Here is a 23516-nt window from a genome sequence, read left to right as displayed (position 1 = left end):
CTATGGGACCACGCCGGCTGAGGATGAGAGGATCTTTCCAGCAGCAGATGCTAACAGACGAACCTGGAAGATGTAGTCGCCGGGCTTCACGTCTGTGATGTCAACCCACTGACAGTCGATGTCATGTCTGTATGTATCCCAGCATCCGACTGTTATTCCTTGTGCTCCAAAGTTTGCACATTCGTACCTTTTCTGGATACCTGTGAGTGTAAATGTTTGTATTTAGGTCTGTTCAGGAAGTTTTGATAAAATCCTTCATTCAACAACAGTGTAAATTATTTGTAAAATCATCCCAATTCAAAATTAGAATGTGGGCTTTTACTACTACTTTAATATTCGGGAAGAAAATCCCAATCAACCAAAAGTCCTTCAACACAAAGCAACAGCTATGTAATGTAGATCCAAAGGAAAGGAAGGTGTCTTTATTTACCTTCGTCACAATACGTGTCCTCCAGACAGAAGCTGGCTTTGTGTCCCTCCGCCACTTTAGTGCCATTCAAACTCATCAGGTCATAGTGGGTGAAAACTTCCATACTATGGTAATGTCTAGGAAGGACAAAGGCAAAGGAAAGATACATTTTTAAACATCCTCTGTAGATAACTACTAACCTAACCTTACATATGCTTACACATGTTCCACTCTAATCAGCAGGAGTACAGGGGGCTCTCGTTGTGTCCTGTGTTAACGCTCAGGAGCTACTGCAGGATTATTCCTTGTCTTTGGGGAGTCCTCCTCACAGTTCTACATTATACTGTCACTTTTTTATTGTTTCTGTGCTGGACGTTGTGTGCAGAGATTTTTATAAACAGTAGATGGTGCAGAGTGAAGGTAGAAAACCTTGTATTCCTTCTACCTGGTTTATCTACAGGGAAGATTTTATAATCCAGGTTTTTCATATAATGTAACAGCATTTGCATTATTATGTGTGAAATGAAGTGTGAAGTGCAGCAGTGAACTATTAAGTGTGCGGCTCTAACCTGTGACATTCATGCCAAATCCAGGAATGGTGCGCCGCCCGCGGCCTGAAGTCTGACAGGCCGTTGTTGTGGATCTGGGAGGAGAAGCGGAGAAGGCGGCGGTAGGAGGTGGAGTCGGCTTTGTCTGCGCTGGTGGAAAGACAGTTCTCCTCCTGGGCACACTGCAGTGCGTACATGGGCCTGTCCTCCAGGTAGGTGGTCTGCTCTACGACCTGAGCACTGAGGACCAGGTCTGGAGCCGCTGGAGGGAGAGAGCAACAAAAAACATTTATATCCAACTGGGACAATACACGTTACTCCACACATTTCAGATATTCCCCCATAAAGTGCACCTGTCTTAAACGGTGCAATATTCTAAATGTGTTAAAATATTGGTGTTCTACAGTTTCTTACACTGAGTACATGAGACCCCAGCAGCGAAGCGTCCACCTCCTTTGGGACAGAGGACGTGTTTCCCGTGGTGCAGACACTGGTCCAGAGTCAACTCGGTACCTGAACATCTCACTCCGCTCATCATCACGGCATCAGCTGAGGAGTCTCCTTGCCAGTACCATGTTTCCTGAGTAATAAGAAGCACAGAGATGAGAGAAGTCGAGAAGTCAACTGAATGAGAAGAAATTCGGGTACTAATTATTGTGACTTAAAAGAATAAGCTATGGTATAAAGCTGAAGTCAGCCGCTGGTTATTTTAGGTCAACACAAACACTAGAAACTGGCTCTGTCCAAAAGAAACAAAATCCACCTCCCAAACACATCCAAAGCGCCATTATTACAATAAAAAAAAAATGATTTGTTGCGATTGTTTGATTTCACCAAAAGCTGAGGTGTTACTTGGCTTTGTGCCTCTCCTGTAGTAACCAATCACATCAGAGGTATTTTGTTACCTTCCGACAGAGCGATGCTAGCAGTTTCCTCCTGTTTCCAGTCTTTATGCTAAGCTATGTTAACGGACTGCTGGCTGTAGCTTTAAATTAAGTGTACATATGTGATAGTGATATCATCTAACATCTGGGGAAAAAAGTGAATGAGGGAATTTTCCATCATGTCAAACGACTTTTAATCTCAGTTAAATCCTAGTTACGTTGTTTCATCTATTTATGCTCAACTCAGCTGGAAATAAGCAGAATGAAAATCGTGCTGCTCAAAGAGTTTTGGAAACAAAGATCTGTGTGGGACGGTTTAGAATCAAAACATGATCTTAATTTTCCTCTGGTATTTCATTTGCGGACACGTCGTCATCCCATTTGTCCCACAAGGCGGATTTAATCAGAGGGTATATCACACACACACACACACACACACACACACACACACAGCATGGGGTGCTCTGTCATCCTCACACTCCTGACTCAGCCTTTTCACTGCGTTTTGCAAACCACAGGGAAACTCTGAAAGAAAATCATTCTTTCCATAATCTACCGAGGACGAGGAGTCATGAGAGAGAAGCTGAGGGACATGGATGTGGGGGTGCTCGCGGGTGGTTGAGGAGACAGACGTGCAGCAGTGTAGTTTGAGCTCTGTCACTCGTTCCATCTGGTGCTGGGATTTGCCTGCAGAAGCATTTAGAAGTCAGACAGGAAAGAGTTTCCTAGGAGACGGGTTCCCTGCTCCGCTGTGATAACAAAGAGGAGACATTTATCTCTCCTCCACCTGCCGTTAACATGAGGACTCTTGTGTAATGGCAGCTTAGGGTATGTAGAGACAGAGAGACCTGTAATTATGATACCTTTACCCGACGTGGCACAGAATTACTCTTTAATCAAGTGAAATAACTACTTGTAATCACAACACAACGTTTTATATCAGATCCTGGATCAGTGCTGTTAACACTTGACTGGGGGGTGCATGCTCCGGCACTGAGCACAAACACATGATGACATGTTTACCATTAGAAATGCCTCACACGAAATAGTCCCAAACACCGCTTAGTGAGATAAACATCCTCCTCCAGAGCCAGTCCACGTTACATTATAAAAAACCTCTGCTGTTATTAGCGCACGTCCCCAGGATTCACACATACTTTCCACGCTTATAAAATCTGAAACCCTAAATGCCACACTAGTTTAACACGGAAAAAAAGATATAAAGATCTGAAGGGGGTCTTTACCTTTACCAGCCTTATGATAAAAAAGGGAGCCCTGGGGTCTCCTTTAAAAACCAAGAGGGAAGCCTAAACATGGCAGGACTGTGACGCAGCAGAGTCATGCCACAGACTTTACTGTTGGAGGGTCCACAAAACTTCAAACGAGAAGCCAAGGCTTTTCCCATCGCTCCTGCTGAGGAGCTGTCATGTGTTTAACATGCCTGACCTGCTTTCCGTGCTGACAGCGTGTTTTCAATGTTTCTAAGCAAGTGCATCTTTGTTTTGCCCTCTGGGTTCAATAAATCTAGAGCTGGTCCGAGTGAGTGTGAATGTCACCCACTGACATGGAAACACACGCACACACAATAAAATGTGTGGTGCTGTCAGACTCATTTACCCTCACTCATATTAAACATGAAGTATTAATTCATAATGTCTTCTGATGTTTCATAGTGCTTTTAAAACTTAAAACACAGACTCATTTCTTTTGCTGAAGGCGGAAAAAAGCGATAAGGTCAGTTTACTAATACTTTACAACAACTCAACATTGTGTGTGACAATCAACAAAACCCTACGCCAAACAAGTTCACGACCCACAGTGGAGACACTCAATGCTGACATGCTATTGCTGCTATTAAATGGATTGTTTTGTTAAGTATGAATAATGATCATCAGTTTACAATGTTTATCACTACAAGCTAACTTAAAAATTTGAAAAACTCCCCTATTTATCTTGGATCCTGTCCTGCTGTTGTAATTCAGCTGGAGTTTCTCAAAGGCATGTTAGTCCCAGTGGCCAATCAAACACACACACACACACACACACACACATACACACACACACACACACACACACACACACACACACACACACACACACACACACACACACACACACACACACACACACACACGCACACACAGTATATTGTTTCAAAGTCCAACTCTTGGATCTTATTTCACCCCCTAAAACTCTCCGTTCATCAAAGGACATTCAAAATGTTTGTCATTAAAATAATTCTCCTCCTGCCTTAAATGTGACTCTACACCTTCCTTCCTCATTTCATGACTGTGATCTATTATGCAAAAAATCTGTTAATACGATAATGCTGCCATGTCCCTCATCCTGTCTTCCCACCTTCACAGCTCACCTGCAGTTCAGGAGCCTTAACCACAAGATGACAGGATTGGTTACTTAGGTTTGGGACATTACAAACCCTGACTGTTGTTGAGACATTTCAACTTGTTTAAAAACTTGATATTCACAAGAAACGACTTTAAGGGTACATTTTATAAATGAAAACAACATATTTATATATCATATCATAACAAACATATGCTCCAGAGATCTTACCTGGAAGGCGTGGCTGGCAAAGCCCAAGCCCAGCTGCCTGCAGACCACCATGGCCTCCATGGTGCCCCAGCTGTCACTGCACACTGTGCCCCACACCAACGTGCCGTTCTTCTCTGCCAGGACCTCCACCCGACCCTCATAGGGGTTACGGCCCCCGTTTATCCGGAGCTGCGGACGGAGACAGACAGATGTGTCTTGCAGTGCAACACAATCAAAAGCTGTTTTTGTTATACATGGTAGACTGAGTCACTCACTCTGTTCTTGAAACCCATGGCCGGGATGTTACACTTGACGGCTGCGTCTTCCTCGTGGCTGCAGCCCAAAGACTCACGGTTAAAGTGGCACTCAGTCAGTGACTTTTCAAACCCAGAGCACTCCACCTCATTCATGTGGACCGGCCCGATCCCTACAAGGAAACAAACCCAACAGGGACGATGAATCTTTTCTCTCTGCTGAACTGACTACACTTACCATGAAAAAAACAGGCTGGCTTATTCACCACAACCATAACTAAACAGAAAACGACTTTAGAAGAAGTGTCATCTATTTTCTTTACTGGAAAGGGCAACTTTTGATATTTGTATTTCACAGTAATTTCATAGAAACACAAGCAGTTCACTCTTCCCGAGCGAAGCTCCTGCAACCCCGCCTGCCTGACTGTTTAGTTAGAATAACTGCGTCCAAAGACAGATGTTGTTTCCTAGAATCAAACAGCAAAGGAAACAAGCTGTCAGCTATGTCAAATGAAAATTGACACTTGAGGCCTATTAAAAAAAAAAAACTGTCCTCTGAGTGTAGCAGAGTTTCCACAATAACATACTGCGTCAAAGCAAGTTTTTCTTCCCATGTGCCTGAGCAGGAATGTCTCTTGTGATGTGAGCTCTGAAAGTGCAGACTGAGACTGAGACGGACTGGCAGCCATCAGAGAAAAATAACATCATGACAGGAAGAACACAGTGCTGTGGAAAACAGGCAGTACATTTCTATGATTGACAGGTGACAGATTTAATAGCTTAACTGATTAAACATGGAATTTTTCAATTGCACAACACACAATTTATATAGGTCCCGCAAAAAGGGAGTGAGAAAAAGTTATAAAATTACTTTCATAAAAGGCACATTTGGGTAATTTGTATAATAAAAAGGAAAAAGTTATTACACGTACATAAAATGTTACTCCCATGAAAGTCTTGGAATCTCTTTCTTTTACCATTTCATCTAATTTTTATTGACATTCATTTTTGTTTCGTCCACTCCACCGTCTTCTGAAAACAATCACAATCATCTATTTACAGGATCCAGTGGTCAGCTCATGAAAAGAAATCCCTCAAAGAACCTTGTGGACTCTCCAACCACAAATTCCTCCTCTGAAACCCATAAGGTTGGTTTTCTTTGCTGGAACACTAAGGGCGCTCCTGTGTTTTTGATGTGAGATCAAAGCAAAGGAGACGGCCAATATCTTCCAACCAACATATGCTTCTTATAATTCTGAGGTAGATTGGATTTCGCACGATCGGGCTGATAAATCGAGGTGTCTGAACATTAATGTGCTGCTCCATATATCCTCCTGCATATTTATGTGCTGACTCGAGGTCTAGACTGATTAAACTGAGACACAAACAGGTGGGGACACAGAGGGCAAACTAGAAAAGTGCTGGGAGCATTCATACCTCATACCCACCAAGGCTAACGCCCTATCTCGCCATGCTAAAGACAGAGACAAAAAATGTCCTGGATCCATTCAGATCTTCTCTAAAATGATTAAGATTAAGAGAGATTAAGATGCATTTATTTGTCCCAAACACGTGCACAGACATGCACAGGCACACTCATGCAGGTAGGGAAATTTAACCTCTGCTTTTGACCCATCTGGTGAAGGACACACAGAGCAGTGAGCGACCATGTACGGGGCCCGGGGAGCAGATGTTGGGGGAGTAAGGTGCCTTGCTCAGTGGCACTAGACAGGGTAGGGAGAATCCTCTTGGATTTTTGGATCAATCCAGGTTCGTCCTTTTGTTGTTTCTCCGTGGAGTCGAAACCAGAGATGAACCAGAGACCTTTTCTGCCCATAGTCCAAGTTTCTGCCACTAGTCCACCACCTCTCCCCACAAATGTAATGGATTCTTCCTTGGGTCATGCCCCAGCCCATTGGTTCAGCAGTTTTTCTGTAATCGTGGTAACTAACAAACAAATGCTGATGGAATCATAGCCTCCCTGGCAGAGGTAGTAAGGGGGAGGTGGAGATCTCTGGTTTCAGCCCACACCTTTCATTGTCCCAGTTTGAACTGCTGTTCTGCTTGACATAGTTTTTAGATTGTTGTTGTGTGATAGTGCTGTAAATGTGGAATGTAATGAAGGTGAATATTGTGCTACACTCTACCCGTATGGGTGTGAACATGTCCCAGTGTCTGGAGTCAGGATTGTGTCACCACTGCTGCGATTAAATGAACCTTAGTTTGAGATTTTTGTTGACACTTAATGTTCTTTGGAGCTCTGTTTAAAGACAAACAACAACAATGACCTTGATATTTTTTTTATTTTTTTTTTTTTTATATAAACCTAAAACATCTTGGTTCTGAACTGCTGTAAGTAAAAGGGAAACTGTTTCCAAATGACCTCAAACTTCATCTTTGACATTTCTGCATGGGAGTTTTGGTCCAGCAAATTTATAGCCTGAATATTTTCTTCACATTAAAACCATTTGTTTAAGATGACTGCACTGAATTTAGGAAGGAAGTGCGTTCAAGCTAATAAAATATGCATTTAAATGATGATTTGTAACTCCAATTAAAAAAAGTTTATATTATTATTATTAATTAATTTCAACTCATTCATTCAGTGTGCCACCCAATGCAGTAAAACTATTAAAGAACTGTAGTATGATACTTCTATGGTACATGTACTTTAATAGGGTGATTAATCTGTAGATGGTACCTTGTCCTTGTCGGCCACCAGTCAGGGCCTCTTTGGCACTACCGAATCCCAGCTCTCGACAGACCACGGTGGCAGCTCGAAGGTTCCAGTTGTCGTCGCACACTGTTCCCCACTCGCCGTTCTTCAACACCTCCACTCGCCCCTCGCCTATCATGGCTCCGCCTCTTAGACGCACCAGGGGTTGCTATGGAAACAGTCCACCAATAAACAAAAATTTGTGAAATATAAAGAGTCAAGTAGATTATAATACATATTTTACATTTTCCACGGTTATATTGGAACTTTTGTTTGAAGAATATTATCTGTAGTTTTACTGGCAGTCATTCTGAGTGACGCACACATGTCAACCACAAGTAACAGGTAATAAAGACCTTTAAAATCAAAGTTTGAATTAAAGTGATTTATTCACTTTAGTAACATTAGAGGAAATACTATATACTCTATGTCTATATCACCATTGTTCCTTGTTTTGCAGCATACAGATAAAAAACAGTGACACCATGGTACTAACTCAGCAGTAAACAATAAACAAAGTAAGGGAGTACTGATTATTTCACTGTATTTTTGACAGAAGTTCATCCATTCAAATGTTTCCAGATGTTTGACACCACTGACACTTGATTTATAAGAATTAATTATGTTGTTATTATTGAACTCTGTGTTTACATGTACAAGATTTTGTACTTCCTGTTATGAGATTTGTAATCATCTAGCGCCGCAATGAATTTGCAGATCAAACTGATTTTGAATCGGATGTTTGTAAAGAGTCTAATTAGGAACAAATGCAAGCATCTGCAATACGTCCGGTTAGATCACATTTGCAGAGCCTGATTGCAGCCATATGGGATCATGAACTGACTTGTTAGGTGTCAGACAGTTTGTCAATATCTTTCAGTTGACAGCTGTTCTCTGACCTACCTCCACCCTGTAGGCCTTGCTGAAGCCGATGCTGATGCTGGAGGCGAAGGCACGTCCCGGGATACAGCTGATCACGACAGGCATGCCCTGTCCACAGGAGTTGTTGCCCTTGAGCTCGATCTCCCGGCCCAGTTTACACTCGGACAGGTTGGCCTCGTTGCCTGTGCAGTTGACAGAAAACCCCCAGTAGTTCTTCTTACGACGCTTGGCCAATAATCTGAGGAGGCGTAAAATGACAGGGAGATAACATAGAGTCAGTTACTGTAACACATGGTTTATCCTGTACATTAGTTAGGGTTACGTGTGTATGATCCATTTTAGAAAACATGTCATATATTTTAAGATTAACACATGAAGAATGACATTTTTTTTCAACCTCTCATAGGTCTGAGTTCATGCCGAAACCTGCAGACGTGAATCTCCCTTCAGAAACACAATCCATCACAGTCAGTATTTAGTCTCTGTTATTTGATGTTATCTCCTCGTCACATGTTCCACTTTGGAGCTCCTTCAACCCCTGGTTTGATAAATCACCTTTGATATTCGTCAGCACCCAAGCAATATCACTTTATAACTTAACCTCTGGTCTTTACATTAAATTACTTCTTGGCAACTCTACACATGTCTCAGCTTCTGTTTGCCACTTTAAACCTTAACAAATTCCCTCTGACATGTACAAAAGCATATCAAATGTTTTATTGTTCTTTTCTCTTCACTAAAATATTAAGCAGCTGTTTTATAAGATTTATTTGCTGTGCTGGATTGAACAAAGCCCATCTTATACTGAAGCACAATGGAGGTATTATTGTGTGAATACCTTTCCATTCTCACGACCCCAGACTTGAACCAAAGTCTTCAAGTCACTGAGGAAAGCAATACCAGTGGATCTTGAAGAGGCCTGAGACTTGGAAGAGGCTGACCATGTAATGAAACCAGCATGAGCGACATTTACAGCCTTTCACTTCTACAGCCTTATCCAGATGCTGTTAACACAGTGAAGCTTCAAGTCCCTTTGAATATAACGAAAGATTGAGATCTGTGAAATATGAATTAATGCCAAATTTGATTGAGATTAGTTTTGTTTCCACGTTTGTTGAATAGAACAGTTCTTTGATGTTCCAGATAAAGGAAAGACCGAATAAGTAAAAATCTGTAAAATCGTGAACCATGTGAGGCCACAGCAGCATCACACACTTTGAAACCACATCTCAAGTGATAAACAAAAACACAAGTGTTCATTTCTAATATGAAGCATATGATTCTCATCAAAACAGATGAGGTCATGTCTGCCAGAGCTATAAAAACATTTTAATCAAAGTCACCTTCTTTGCCTTCATATGGCCAAAATAGAGACATGACAATCACATTGACTCATATGGTCAATTTATGTCTTTCTGATGTCTGACTGGTTTTGATTTGAAAGTGGTTGGACTAGTTTTAGGTTCATAAAAAAACTGATTTGGATATGAAAACAAAAACGTACGGCCAGTGTGAAATTCACTTTAGATCAAACCATCTATTTATGTATTCTAAGAGGGCAGGTCGCCACGTTTACTTCTCAGAAATATTTGACGTAGAGGATTTATATCTCAGCCTGAGGGAGCCAAGAAAGAACCACATTGTTCTCCTTCACGCAGTCACCAGATGTGCTCATGTGATTATTTTCTCATGTGGTGTCAGAGTCTATTTTGTTTTGGACTTCGGTTTAAATATAAGGAGATAAAAGTGACGAGACACTAAGTGTTGTAAGAAGTGGCTGGCTTTGTGCTGAGCTCCATATTGACTGTGACACTTAAGAATGATGGTTCACTGACATGTCATCACTTACAGGGAAACAATTAGAAGATTTAGGTGCTCAGACCAATGGCAGCCAATCGTTATGAGCCTATATTTGTTCAAAGTAGTTTCATTGGCTGCCAATCTGAGGAGCTCCTTAGATGACACAAAACGTGAGACAATTTCTCTTAATGCAGCTAAAATGGCTGCCCTGGCTTCACCAGGAAATTCACAGTGGAGAAAAGAAACCAAAACATCTGAACACCACAGACTTCATCAGACAAATTTAAGGCATTAGTTGCGTAAAGCAATATGACAATATTGAACTAGCCAACACTAAGGCAGCAAGTGAACCGAAACAAATATCAGCCAAATAACAGCCAAAAGGATTTCATTCATATGTCTTGACCACCAGTCGCTGTCTGTTGTGGCAGAAGGCTAGACTCTACGTGGGTGTACATATTTCTCTGGTGTATGTCTGCCAGAGTTATAGCAGACACTGAGCACACACGTCGACAGCTTCGGGAAGAATAACATCTGAGCTTTACTAGTTTTCTAAAGAAAAAAGTGAACAAGTTGTTGGAAGTGTTCAAGAAAAAATTATTCTTTGACACTGAATCTGAGCACCTTTACACCGCGACTGATACGGTCCCTGATTCAACTTCATTTACATATTATTTTATTCTGTAAGTGTGCGTGTGTGTGTGTGTGTGTGTGTGTCTGTATCTAGTTGAGTTTGTCTCACAGCAGATAAAAGAGCAGACTATTTTCTCTCCAAATCATATTGCATGTATTTCCAGCTTTGGCCTAAATGATTGATAAATGGAGCTATTGCCTATTATTTAATATTAATACAGTGTTGTGATATCGTTTGGTGTAGGATGGTTGGCGAGTTCTTTAAACTTGGCAAAAGCAAACAAATTTGTAGTATGCTATGAGGCCAGTCAAAACTAAAATAAAGCATAACCTACCAATTGCGTTATAGAATACTTTTTATCCTTTAATTACTATTTTACTTATCATTCTCTATGCTGTTACATATTTTTTCTATTCTTAGAATGGAACGACTGTAATGTGATCCAATTTACCCTCAGGCATCTTTTAAGTATTTCTGACTCTAATTCAGATTTCTAAAATTAAACTCTGTGATTGATGTAGCTTCCAGCGATCCTGATCAGGCACACAGATCCTCAGACGTATTAGACGTAGCCAAAAAAGAGCCACTGTTTCCCAGCGTACTGCGTAAAGTCGAGTCCCAGCAAAGCCCAGCCTTCATCCTCTAAGACTTCCTGAGGCTGTGTTTGGCTTCCTGTCAAGAATCTCCAGGCCCAAGTCTGTTTCATCTCCGTGTGGAAAGTGGATGAAGGGTTGACTGATGACCTCTGTAAACAGCCTGGTAATGCAACGGTTGCTAACATCAGTCCAGTGTGGTGCAACACTCCTAAAAAGACTTAGCCCTAAAAAGCACCTACAGGAAATGCTGTATTTAAAACATATAGAGTTGTTTGTATCAAAAAGGAATGTGCGGCGAACCTCAGACGTTAACATGCTTTTTACGCAACTGTGAATTAAAAAAGGATTCATTGTGTAACACTGCTATATTCCCATTACCTAAACTGCAAATAAAACAAATTTTTATGTGTGTGTTTCACTCATGTGAAGACTTTCATTATATCCAACGGCCTTACTTAAACCCTGCTGCTGGCCCGTGCACCATTACTCACTTGTAGGGCCGGCTATTGAAGCGTTTCTCCCCGGGGAAGCCATACATGCCACAGATGACCCTGCTGTTCATCTCCGTCCACTCTTCATTACAGATCTGTCTCCACTTGCCGCCGTCTTTCACCTCCAGAAAGCCCTCGGTGATGGGAACCCTCTTCCTTTGGGAAAAAGTGGCCCGGATCCTCACATCCTCCACTTGCACCGTCAAACCCTGCAACACGGAGCAGAGGAAATGTTCCATCACTGCCTCACTCCCTCTGATATTATAGATAATGTAAACAGAGGTGGCCTCTGAAAGTAGATTTGGGTCCATCTGGATGGAGACAAATGTGCTAAACATAGACCATTCGATGGTGAGCGTCACTCAATAGATGGAGTGAAACTTAATCTTAAGAAGGCTTTCATGATCCTCAGGGACACTCTATGATAGACATAGTAAACAATGCACCTGCTTAGCATCAGCATGTTAACATTTTCAGTGAAAGCACACATGTGGATGTTAGAGTTCTTTGAGACACAAAGCAATTCAAAGTTGTTTTAAGAGGCATAAAATAATTGCAAACATTTGTAATAAAATATTATTTTTCAATAATTTGAAAAAGATGTTACATAAGTGCCTTTGACAGCAGGTCAGAGTTTTAGTGATTCATGGTGTTTTGAAATCGTTGTAGGTAGATGGATGGTAGATCATATGAGACTATAGATTGTAACAAGAAAAAATATGCTCTTTTACTTGGAACCATCCTTCATTACATCAGTAATGTCTCCAGTGATACATTTGTTTTCATGCTAAACACGTCAAATAGAACAAGTGGAGTCAAAGAAAATTCTTTATATTCCCAGCTGCAGAAATATCTGGGCTCCCATGCATATCATGTTCCAGTCGAGGAGTTTTCTGTGATTCCCCCTAACGTGTTTCCAAGAACCTTCAGTGCAACATTACATTCAACACATTGAAATGTAGCTTGATGTTTGTGTTAACTAACTCACTCAAATCCATCAGTTACATTTTTCTAAAAGACCAACATGACTACTTTGTGTTTGTGAATACTATACCGCCTATATGAATAATAAAGGGAGATGTCTTTCTGGTCAAATACAAGAGTGTTAAAAAAAGAAAAGAAATTCCACTCCAACTATTAGGAACGGGAACATTTTGCACATGTGTTACAAAATACACAAAGTCAAGTTGAGAAATCGAATGATAAGATCTGTGTTTCAACTTGTTAAGTGTTGGTGAGAGGCCCGAGCAGGGCAGATGAATGTCTGGAATTTTTTTCTCCATCTTTGCAGAAGGGTTTGGAGAAGACATTTCAGAGCCAGTAGGGAGTTTGTTGACCAGCGTACTTTACAACAGAAACTTGTCAAACTCAGCTAGTAGTGTTTTGGTTACCTGCGTCCTAAAAAGTTAAAAGGAATAAGTGGTAATTCATCACTGTTTCATGCTTGTTGGTGAATATTCAAATATGAGGTGAAATGTATATTGCCATTATTTTTACTGATGCAACAGTGAACCAAGAATTGGTAACAGTTCAGTGAATTCTCATTTACCCTAGGTCTCATCTTTCGGGGGGGTTATAAATAAAATCAGAATCCAATTAAGTCTCATGTCAAATGAAGAGAGATTGAAGAAAGAAGCCTTGTGGAGCTGAGTGGCCGATGGGGTTCAGGCTGGGGAGTGTGTCTGCGGGTGGTCCACAGGCTACTAGAGCGCTGTAAAGCCAGTTGGTCAGGCGGAGGGTCATCAAACATAGTTAGCATCATGTGTCCTGAAGACCTCTAAATCAGGAGGGAATGGTAACCTTTGACCTCCAGGCCTTTACAATGAACCAGCTACCTAATAAGAGAGCCATTGTTGATTTCCCTCACTGAGCCCAGAGCTGCAGTTGGTTCCTGGCTGGGTGTGAGGCTTCACTGTGGGCGACAAAAAGAGCCCAAACTCTGATCTCTGTAATTTTGTAACAGGAGGAACTTTAACTCTGCAAGAAAAAAAACATTCAGGCACGTCTCCAGGCAAATACTAAAGGCTTGCCCAGAGGCTGGTTTCCTGTGATGGCATCATCCTGAAAGAATGTTCAAGACTTCAGGGTCTCTTACGACGGCAGGAGGAGCCATGACTGAGTCAGACTGTTTCTACTGTGACCCCAGTACTCCCATTGACCGCAGCGGTTAGAGCGGGTGAAACCACTCGTTCATGAGGAGATTCCTGCTGGTCGAATAGCATGACATAGTGTTTTCCATTAGTGCCCTGCAGTAACTGAAGGTGAGGAGATCTTATCACGATCAGGGGATCTGGTATTCTCAGTTTAAAACCTTATACTTACAGACTGTTTATCAAGTCACATGTTTTGAAACTTAAAGATGTAGTTGCCTTGACAGTATTATTGGTTATATGTAAAGCCAGTAGCTGAAAACCCTCAGAGGATGTTCACATTGATATCAAATGATGAGGATCTTAGTAGGAAGTTTAATTTAAAAAGACCATATGCGGGTACTACAGTAAACTGACATGTATTTCTGTTTAATGAATGAAACTGGAATTCTCTGGACAATGATTCAAAATTGAAGAAAATGTTTTAAAGAAAAAGTAATGAAACAGTATGAATGTATTGAGTAATATTAAGATCAAAAGTTAAAAAAGTAATGACCATATATATTATGTTATTTATATGAAAGGGGCCGGTAAAACTTAATTATTATTATGATTACAATGAAATAAACGAAATAAACTTTTATGGTTAGATTAACTTTTCTTCAATATAAAAGCAAAATTATGTACAGTTTATTACTTTTAGTTTAACAAACATGAAGATAATAAAAAAATAGATACAAAGAGGACAAATGAAAATCATACTCATAAATTGATAAACTAAAGCATAACTGACCCAGAAGATGAAATCATATAGAAAAACTACAGTATAAGTATGTACGTAATGTGTATATAGTATTTTCTCATTTTTTTTAATTTTTCATATCTCTAGTGTCTTTAGTTTTTATGGCATGTCTATTCCTTTATTCTATCCTAATGGGCATCTACTGGTCGGCTTCCAACAGAATTTCATTGTATTGTACTGGTTCAGTGACAATAAAGTTCTGTTATCTTCCAGGTGAAGGCAGGTGTGAAGGTTAACATACCAGACAGGACAGGGAGGGTAAGAGGTGAGTGTGAAACGGGGCACTGAGAAGGGTCTGACCCGTGTTGCTTTTGGCTCAGACAGCGGAAACCGGCCATGTGAATGTGTGAGGCCGGAGAGACAGATACCCACAGCTGTGATCCGTCCAGCAGGCGTTTCCCCTCTAAATCCAAACCGCCAGACATAAACTCAGCCAAATCCTGTTTGGCCCAGGCCCAAACACTTTTTTTCTTAAGGCGATGCTGAGATAATTATTTCTGGAGAGCGAAGAAGGCCATAAGCTGTTTTACAATAAGTAAAAAATGATAGTTTTAATAATATCACTTTGGAGATTCAGACTTTCCAATAAGAGGACTCTCAAAAATGTACCATGAAATCAATGGGAAGAAAATCTTCCATTGATTTTCTTTCAATGGAAGATGCTTGGCAAGAAGCATTTCTTGCCAAGAAGCAAGAAATGCTTCTTGGCTTTCTTGCAGAGGGCTAGATGAGGACATTGATACCACTCTTGCATCTGTTAGGAAGTTACAGCCAGAAGTCTGTTAGCTTAGCATCTCATGAGAGGATCTAGATGTGTGCTTGAGAAAGTGCTGCACATGAAATGAATGGGTGCATGGCAAAATCTGTACTGTAACTAGTCATGAAAACTAGAAAAGCTAAATATAAATACAGACCATTCATTCTAAAATAGGGAACAATTTATGTAAGTATAGGGAATTTGCGTGTTTATCATCAGGATCAGTGCAGGGACAGAAACTCATTTGTAATGAATGCAGGCTTTTCCATCCTGCAGGTCATCCTGAGGTTAACACTCACCTAGATATTTCTACAAAGTTTCCTCATCTAACAGTCACTCTCACCACTGTGCGACTGCACTGATTCATTCATTCTGTGGATTTGATCCAAATACTTGTATCCTGTTCAAATACAGTCATTCTTGTTCTTGTTTGTGAGTGGCATCTGAGAAAAAAGAAAAACATTCTTTATTTAGACGGCTTTGACCATTACTGAAACTTTTCCAACAGGAAAGCAGACTTGTTTTTCTGACGAGGAACCCCCCCCCCCCCCCCTCACAATGTACATGTGTGAACATTAGACTGTGGTCTAGCCAGTGTCTGACTAATGCTTCCACTACTGAGCATTTCTTTTCCGTTTTACTCAGCTTTACCGCCCGGCTGCACGTTTGTCTACACGTGACCACAGACCCCCATCCGCTCGACGCCCCACCCTGCAAAGCTGGGCAGGGATGAATGATAATCACGCCACAGTTTAGATGAAAAGCAAGAGCACAGTGAGGCTCTTTGAAATGACTTTCACAGCCTAACTTCTACCTCACCGGCCCCCAGTCTGCCTGATGAAGTGCTGTGTTTGTGTGTGTGTGTGTGTGAGATGATTTACATCTGGAATATCTATTAGAGTGCGCTACTCCCATCATAGAAATTAAAAAGAATCATTATTCCAGGAAGACTAGACACATACTCAGACTAATTTAATGATCATTACTTCATGACTGAAATATGTCTGCAAATTAACAGCATGACCTTGATTAGATTATTAATCAAATAACAGCAGTTTAAAGCATCATAGAAGGTGATGATTTCCAGAATCTGACATATTCTAACATTTGTTTTCTAGCTGAGCGTTTGATGTGACAATCAATACAACTCTCTGTATTTCCTTTAAATAAGAAGCCACAGCCAAGGGATGGTTAGTTCAGAATACAACTAGAGAATCAGCCTGGCTCCATCCAAGGGTTAACAAATCCCTGACCAGCACCTCTAAAGCTCTTTAATCAAAAGGCTTCATCTTGTTTGCTGAGAATCTATAAACAGAACAATTTAAAAGCAACATGGAGGAGCTTCACAGAGGCTTATCTGCCCAATGTTTTCTTGTTGGAAGACAGTTCCTCCCTGGGAGATTGCCAGATGAATAGCTCACCATTGATAATCCATAACATAAACCCCCATAAAACCACAAGTTGCTGTTTTAACACTTAAGCGATATAATGAGTTAATATAAGCCTTAGAGATGCTGGAATACAGATATTAAAGTTGGACAAAGCCAGGCTAGCTTTACCAGTTTTTATCCAATGCTAAACTAGCTTGTCGTAACGTCACAGACAGCTTTGAACTCTCGGAAAGAACATCCCAAAGTATATTTTCCAAAAACTTGAATGGAAATTTAACTTATGTCACAACAATAAAAACAGTTAAAGAATGAAAAAGCAACGATATAGAAGCTTTTCTCTCTGAGCAGTGGCGGATCTAGGGTTTTCTAAATTAGGGGCCATAAAGGGGCCATTTATATGTCCAACATCCATGCACATCCATGATTTGGAAATTGTTCCATGCTTGAGCAAGTTGTGTCCTTCAAAAAAGCTTAGAGAATAAAAATTCTTAACATTTTGTAAAACTCATTGTTAGCATAGATAGTGAGTGACTACTGACAACACAGGGCCACTTTAGGGGCCAATCGGATTTCAGATGGGGCCAGGGGACCATTAGCCTAGCTGAAAATCTCTTTTTGTGTCATATCTTTATTTAGTCTTGACGAAGACAGTATGTGCAGTGCTCATACAGTAATTCACATCTACTGACAATAAGGGTCAGGACTTTTTGCTCTGTGCAGTCGAGAGGAGGACTGAGGCCATAGAGGGATCCAGATGTTGAACATGTGGCGGATCCGTTTACTTCTCTATCCACAAGAGAGAGCAACTGGCTCCTGCCTCCTGACACGCATCAACCTTTTCTCCCTTCGATCAGACTCCTCCTCGAGAGCCTCTCGCATACATCCTGCAGGAGGCTAAACCGCTTTGTCTCCAGTTTCTTTTTTTTTTGCTGTATAGCACAGAATGTGAGGCGCTGAAATTCTTGTAAGGGGACACCGTCGCGCCTCACGGAGATGTGCAGCCTTTGGCCTGCAAAGAATCAAAAGCCTTTTAACCGCTGCATTCTGTTGTTCCAAGTGGCTTCTGACGTCTTTGTGTTGATTTAAGATCCAAGTGTTTGGTGGAAGTAAACACGTTTAATGGTCTGGCGCGCAACTGCAGCTGCTTTTGGTGCAGATGTTTTCTCGAGCCTTCAGGAGGAAGACTGAAGATGAACTCATCAAGTATTGTCACTTGCTCGTAATGATGTACGAGGTTCTGAAAGCAGCAGCCGCCGATTACTTTAAATGAAGAATACTAAATTGATCTGCATTGGTTTGTGAACAAACAAACACAACATGACACACGAATGGGCTTATGTGAGTTCCCACTATAAATCTTTCTTCTTCAGGGGACAATGTGGAAATGCAACGATTACACAAGTACACAGCAATGCCACACAGTAACAAACACGGTGGAGTAGCTCTAATCAAACTTAACCATGAAGCTACAATTATGCTCAAATGACACAGTATACTCTCACATAATCATCTAACATCGAGTGTCTTGAACTTTCCGACATCTTCTAATAAAGGAGACGTATCCAGCCGCGATCCTCTCAACATCGTGACACATGCAGCAAGCTGTTCCGTTATAAACAGCAGCACAACACAGCTGAGTTCATTAAACAGGCCCTGCTGACGGATAAACAAAGCTTCCTGTCATCCTAGTGTCTGGTTCTGATGTCAAATGCAAGTCTCCCTATTTACTCAAAGACTTAGGCCTCTGCCATGCACAAACACATAATAAATAAAGCAACTGTGCTGAATTTTCCCAAAGACAAACTCTCATTCATGTAGAAATACATAGATTCCAGGCAGTCTTGCTGAAGCATTGAAGCTTTTTGAAATAGTCGAGATTAACCATGGAAATGATTCAGACACGGAGGAATGTAAGTTCTGTAACCAGCACAGACAGGTTGTCATGGTGAGAGCAGGAGGAATCTGGTCATGTCACAAGAAGACTGAGATAGGCATGGACACTACGGAGGTTAAATGACCGCTCGGATTTGGACTGTGTGAGAAAAACACTTTCAGCAATATGACTTCGATTCTCTGCTAACGCCCTACGACTGTTTAAGTCGTGCCCATACAACACATCCTTGATTGACTCGGCTACAATCTGAGACGTGCAAGTTGTGCCAGCGGAAGTTGCTGTTTTCATTAATGACAGACTGATGTTTTCAGCAGACTATCATTTGTGGTCAAAGCTCAACTTGCCAGAGTGAGTTGTTATGGTCTTATCTTCACTCATTCCCATACACTGTGAAATTGTCTCTCATGATGTATCCCTCACAAAAACAAGATAATTACAGTTTGAAGCTATGTTATGACCCAGAAATACTTAAAGAATACCTACTTTACGTATAATTCAAATTGCAATTCCAATTTTTATCGACATAATTGATAAATAAATTAACAAATCACTGACAATACAAGTACAATTTTGGGATGACGTTTTCTGAACGTTTAACACATTTGTGAAGACACTGACTGCTTCACTCTTTCACTTTTTACCGTTACTTAGACTATAGTACACTCATGGTTAGGGTGTTAACTTTTCAGGTTCAGGACAGCATCTCGATTCATGCTGTGAATAAACAGATTGTAGGAACAGAGCCGCGCGCTGACGTCAGCCCATGCATGGTTAAAGGTGAATGGCTTCAACCAGACCATGGAAATATTTAAAGGGTGGGGGATTGAAGTGAAGTAACTCCCCAGAGACCCTAAATACACTCGACATATAAGGAACAAGAGGTAGCTGCTTATGGACATGGCCTGGAAAATTAAAATCCTGAAAAGGTCTCAGTGGTGCTTTCATTGCCATGACTCAGCTAGAAAGTTAAACAAGTATTTCAGGTGAACTCCTCGGGCTTGTCGTCTAAAATGAATCCAGTAAAAACACAGTCACAGTTATGGCTGTTGTAGAGAGATGGGTCATTCAGCAGAACCTACCACCCTACATCTAGTTTACATATAAATAAAACTGTAAAACCAAAGCATAAAAAAAAATTAACATGTACTGTTTTGTTAGCTGCCAAAGAAATGTTGCTTTATCAGTGTCAGTCTGGTTTTAATAGAGAAGCCCTCTGTGGCAGTGTGTTTCCAATGACTTGTTCTCAGACGAGCTGAAGGAATGCAACTATCCTCCTTTCTCCCTCTGTCTCACAGTCACAGACCCACGCCGACTTTCCATCCGGCACAGAGGCGTTCTGAGACAGGATGGTCTTCCCCCTCTCTGAGTCATGGCTGCAGAGTGGGCCGGGGTTTGCTGAGGGCCGGTGATAGACGAATACCAGCCTGGCAAAGTCATCAGTGGAAATGGTGGTCTGGACAGCTCAACGTTTAACGCTGACTAGTAGATTATGTCACCGGCCTGATGTCAATGCAGATGTGACTACCTGCACGTCTTCTCCAGACAGACTGATTTAATATCCATAAGGACATTTTCGTTACTGGTTGTATCCATTTCATAGTAAAGATAAAAAAATAATGGAGACAGTTTCAGCAGCTGTTCATAGGTTCTATTTAACTTAGGTTAATAAGAACTTTACAAGAAGTGTTTAAAACATTGAAATAAATTTCAAATATACTAGATCATATGGAAACACTAATGTAAGTAAATAAATATGCCTGCATAACTGTCAGTTGTAACTTTTTAGCTGCTTAACTAACAAAATAAAGTTACCTTGCTAATAAACTGTATTACCAGAGCACTAGCAGTATAAGAATATTGTCGATACGGCTGACCTGGCTCTTGCGTAAAATATTCTTTAACAACGATAAAAACAAGAATATTTAAATTACCATAAGTTGAAAGGAGCAAATGGATAGTATATATATATATATGGAATAATTCCACACTCATTCTAAATTGTATCAATGCTTCTAACACAGACACGTTTGTTTCTATGCAGTATACATAAACAACAAGTCACACCTACAGTAACTTTTATATATTGTTTGGTCACATAAACTGTATTTTTATATTTGTGTTACAGTTTGTGAGTGACTGTTCCGTTGATGGTACTTAGTTGTAATTGGACATTACTAGTCTAAACAGGCCAAGACAGTCAAGTTTTAATTGTGAGGTCTGATAAAAGTAACCACTGGTTTGAAATTAACTTGTAGTTAGACAAGACAACAGACATATTCAGTCTCGAAAGTTGGCAGGATTTGAAGAGTACATTGTACTTGAAGCCCTTTGGAATGGTGCACTATGATAAAGATTTTCTTTCATCCTGAGCCTGTCCTCCTCTTTTTTTATTGCGAACATCTGTTCAGGTTTCATGTGTGTACTTGAACCATGTGTGAATGTAGGTAGTAGCTGGCTGGAAGTGATCCCACCCTGGTGTTAGATGAGTGTGACATGGACCTACACGTGCAGGTTTGATTGTTTAGACACAAGTGTGTTGCTCAATGCGAACCCACCTCGTCACCATGGGCCTGGTTCCGGATGAACTTGTAGCCTGGAATGCGCTTTTGGTTGCACACCACCCCGGCATCCTCCGAATGTTTGCAGTCAGACACTCCAAAGCCGTTGGACTCACACTGAGCCAGACTCTTCTCTCCACCAGTGCAGTGCACGTTGTCGAGCCAGATACGGCCTAGGGCGAAGAGGAGCAGAGTTATATGTGAACTGACACGTACTCTGATGAAGATGAAGGGTTACTGGTAGAAGACTCAACACAGTTTTGAGGATGTTTATTCTTATATTAACTGTGAGGGGTTTTGTCTCATGTAATCTTATAATCTTTGAACTTTTTCCTGTATGTCAAATAAAATGAGCAATGAAATGCATTCCTAGATCCACCCCCTGATCTGAATTTACTGGATTCTTCCTTGAGTCGTGTCCTACACAAACTTTATAGGAAATCGGTTGAGTTGTTTTTACGTAATCCTACTTTGGAACAGGCAATCACACAGATGCAGACAAAACCACAGGGTGAGAATAAAATGTGACATTCTGTACTTAAGGGTTGTATATTTTATATTACAATGTGAGTGTCATCCTTGTTATGGCAGGACTGATGCTGCACTTTCCACCGAGCAACAGGTTGCCACAATCCCTTTCCCTGACAGAGGATTTCTTCATTAGAAAAGTCAAATGAAAGATTGCTTTCAATATTGCACCTTGACCGTCTTAAGCCGTGTTTCCACTGACGCCTCGTCACAGAGACACTGGACCTACTCACGTGGAGATGTCTCCACCAGAACCTGGCGCATATTTTCAGCCAAAACCTGGCAAGAGAATGTTGTCATGGCTGAATCGGATCATCTGCCGTCCAGCTGCCTGTTCCGAATCAGCCTGCTGAAGCACGGAATCCCCAGCAACTGTGGCAATGGGAACCACCTAAGGATTGCTCCTCTGACAGTCTCAACACGCTGCAGAGGAACATCCTGATCATACCAAGAAAGTGACTGGATGTTATACGGTCACGTAGCCTCCTCCTGGCAGCAGATGATTACCTCTGGAACATTTTTTCACAATAGGAGCCAAGTTTCCTGGTGGTGATTTACTGCAGAGTCCACGTGAGAGCCAGCTTGGTCTCAGTGCACCTCTGGCTAAACAAACATTCAGAATAGCCAGTTGTAATTGTTTTGGATTGCTGTGTTAAAACCATCATTTGCAAGCTGGTGAAAAGTGCAGGGAGCACAGCTTGCAGGGAGCCATTTATTTTGAAATTGAGCTTTTATTGGTATTTTGAGTCAACCACGTAACCTATTCTCAAAATTATAGCAAACTGGAACAGAGCACAGTGTTCCTAAGTGGATCTGAATAAATGTGAATTCATGATGTTATCAACTGAGTTTGCAAATTATATCTGTGCAACGGCTGCTGGGAATCGGATCAACAACCAGGCAGTAAAATCACTGGATCCAAAGGGGAGATGTCCTTGTACTTGTTGTGTAGTGATGTGTTCAATTGAAAACATGTGTTGGTCTCTTTCAACAGTCCCCATGATGATGGGAAAATGCTCTTAATCCCTTTTACAGCCATGTGTCTCTACAAACAACAAGGAAACACATGCACACAGCCTCAAACCCTCCTATCTAAGTGATTCCCCTATAAACTAATTTGAATCTATTTGTCAGAATAAAGAGGAACCCTCCCCAAAATAGCACACAAATTTTCTGCACACGTTTTAAGTGAAAATTCAACTTTAATCTTTAGGAACGCTGGAGGGTCACACCCTGACCACATCGCCAAAAGCCTCCATGTCTACATTCCTACATCACTTTCAGTGCAAACATTTCCCCCTCTGCACAGACAGGCCATACATATGCATCAAACTGTTTTGCAGCTACTCATAAAAGGGTATATGCATGCAACATTACATGCATGGAGCCTATTAGGTCGTAAACGTAATTCTTGAATAATGACTCTGGTGCTTTGGGAAGTAAACAGCCAAGTTAATTACTTCACTGTTGAAGTGGATGGCTGGATGTGGCCGAGACCCAGGGGTAAAACGTGCCTTTAACAAGGGTGACAGTTTTAATTAACACCAACATGGTGGTGTATACATGTACACCACCAGCAGCTACAGCTTTGACAGAGTTGGAAATCTCATCAGGGTTATTTTTTTTTAACAGTGATGAGATTATGTCTCATGTGTGTTTTTCTGATTATGTGTGTGTATGTGTCTGGCTTACACACCGAGTGTTTCCAGTCTTGACCCCCCCCCCCCAC

At 41.1% G+C, this 23516-nt stretch overlaps 1 protein-coding gene across 1 annotated transcript in view; it reads right to left on the bottom strand.

Moving 5' to 3' along the window:
• Positions 1-23516, bottom strand: part of loxl2a (lysyl oxidase-like 2a) — a 30691-nt gene that overhangs the window by 4512 nt on the left and 2663 nt on the right. Inside the window, exons 3-12 of the mRNA XM_053435705.1 lie at positions 21257-21432; positions 11768-11976; positions 8268-8484; positions 7350-7533; positions 4670-4821; positions 4416-4583; positions 1372-1537; positions 979-1219; positions 431-546; positions 64-200 (exon numbers count right to left, since the gene is read on the bottom strand). Coding sequence (XP_053291680.1) covers positions 64-200; positions 431-546; positions 979-1219; positions 1372-1537; positions 4416-4583; positions 4670-4821; positions 7350-7533; positions 8268-8484; positions 11768-11976; positions 21257-21432 — 1766 coding nt within the window. The remainder of the gene's footprint in view (positions 1-63; positions 201-430; positions 547-978; positions 1220-1371; positions 1538-4415; positions 4584-4669; positions 4822-7349; positions 7534-8267; positions 8485-11767; positions 11977-21256; positions 21433-23516) is intronic.

The sequence above is a fragment of the Pleuronectes platessa genome, chromosome 2 (genome assembly GCF_947347685.1).
Source record: "Pleuronectes platessa chromosome 2, fPlePla1.1, whole genome shotgun sequence".
Lineage (NCBI taxonomy): Eukaryota > Metazoa > Chordata > Actinopteri > Pleuronectiformes > Pleuronectidae > Pleuronectes > Pleuronectes platessa.
Note: the sequence above shows the minus strand (reverse complement) of the source record. Positions and strands in the feature narration are given on the sequence as shown.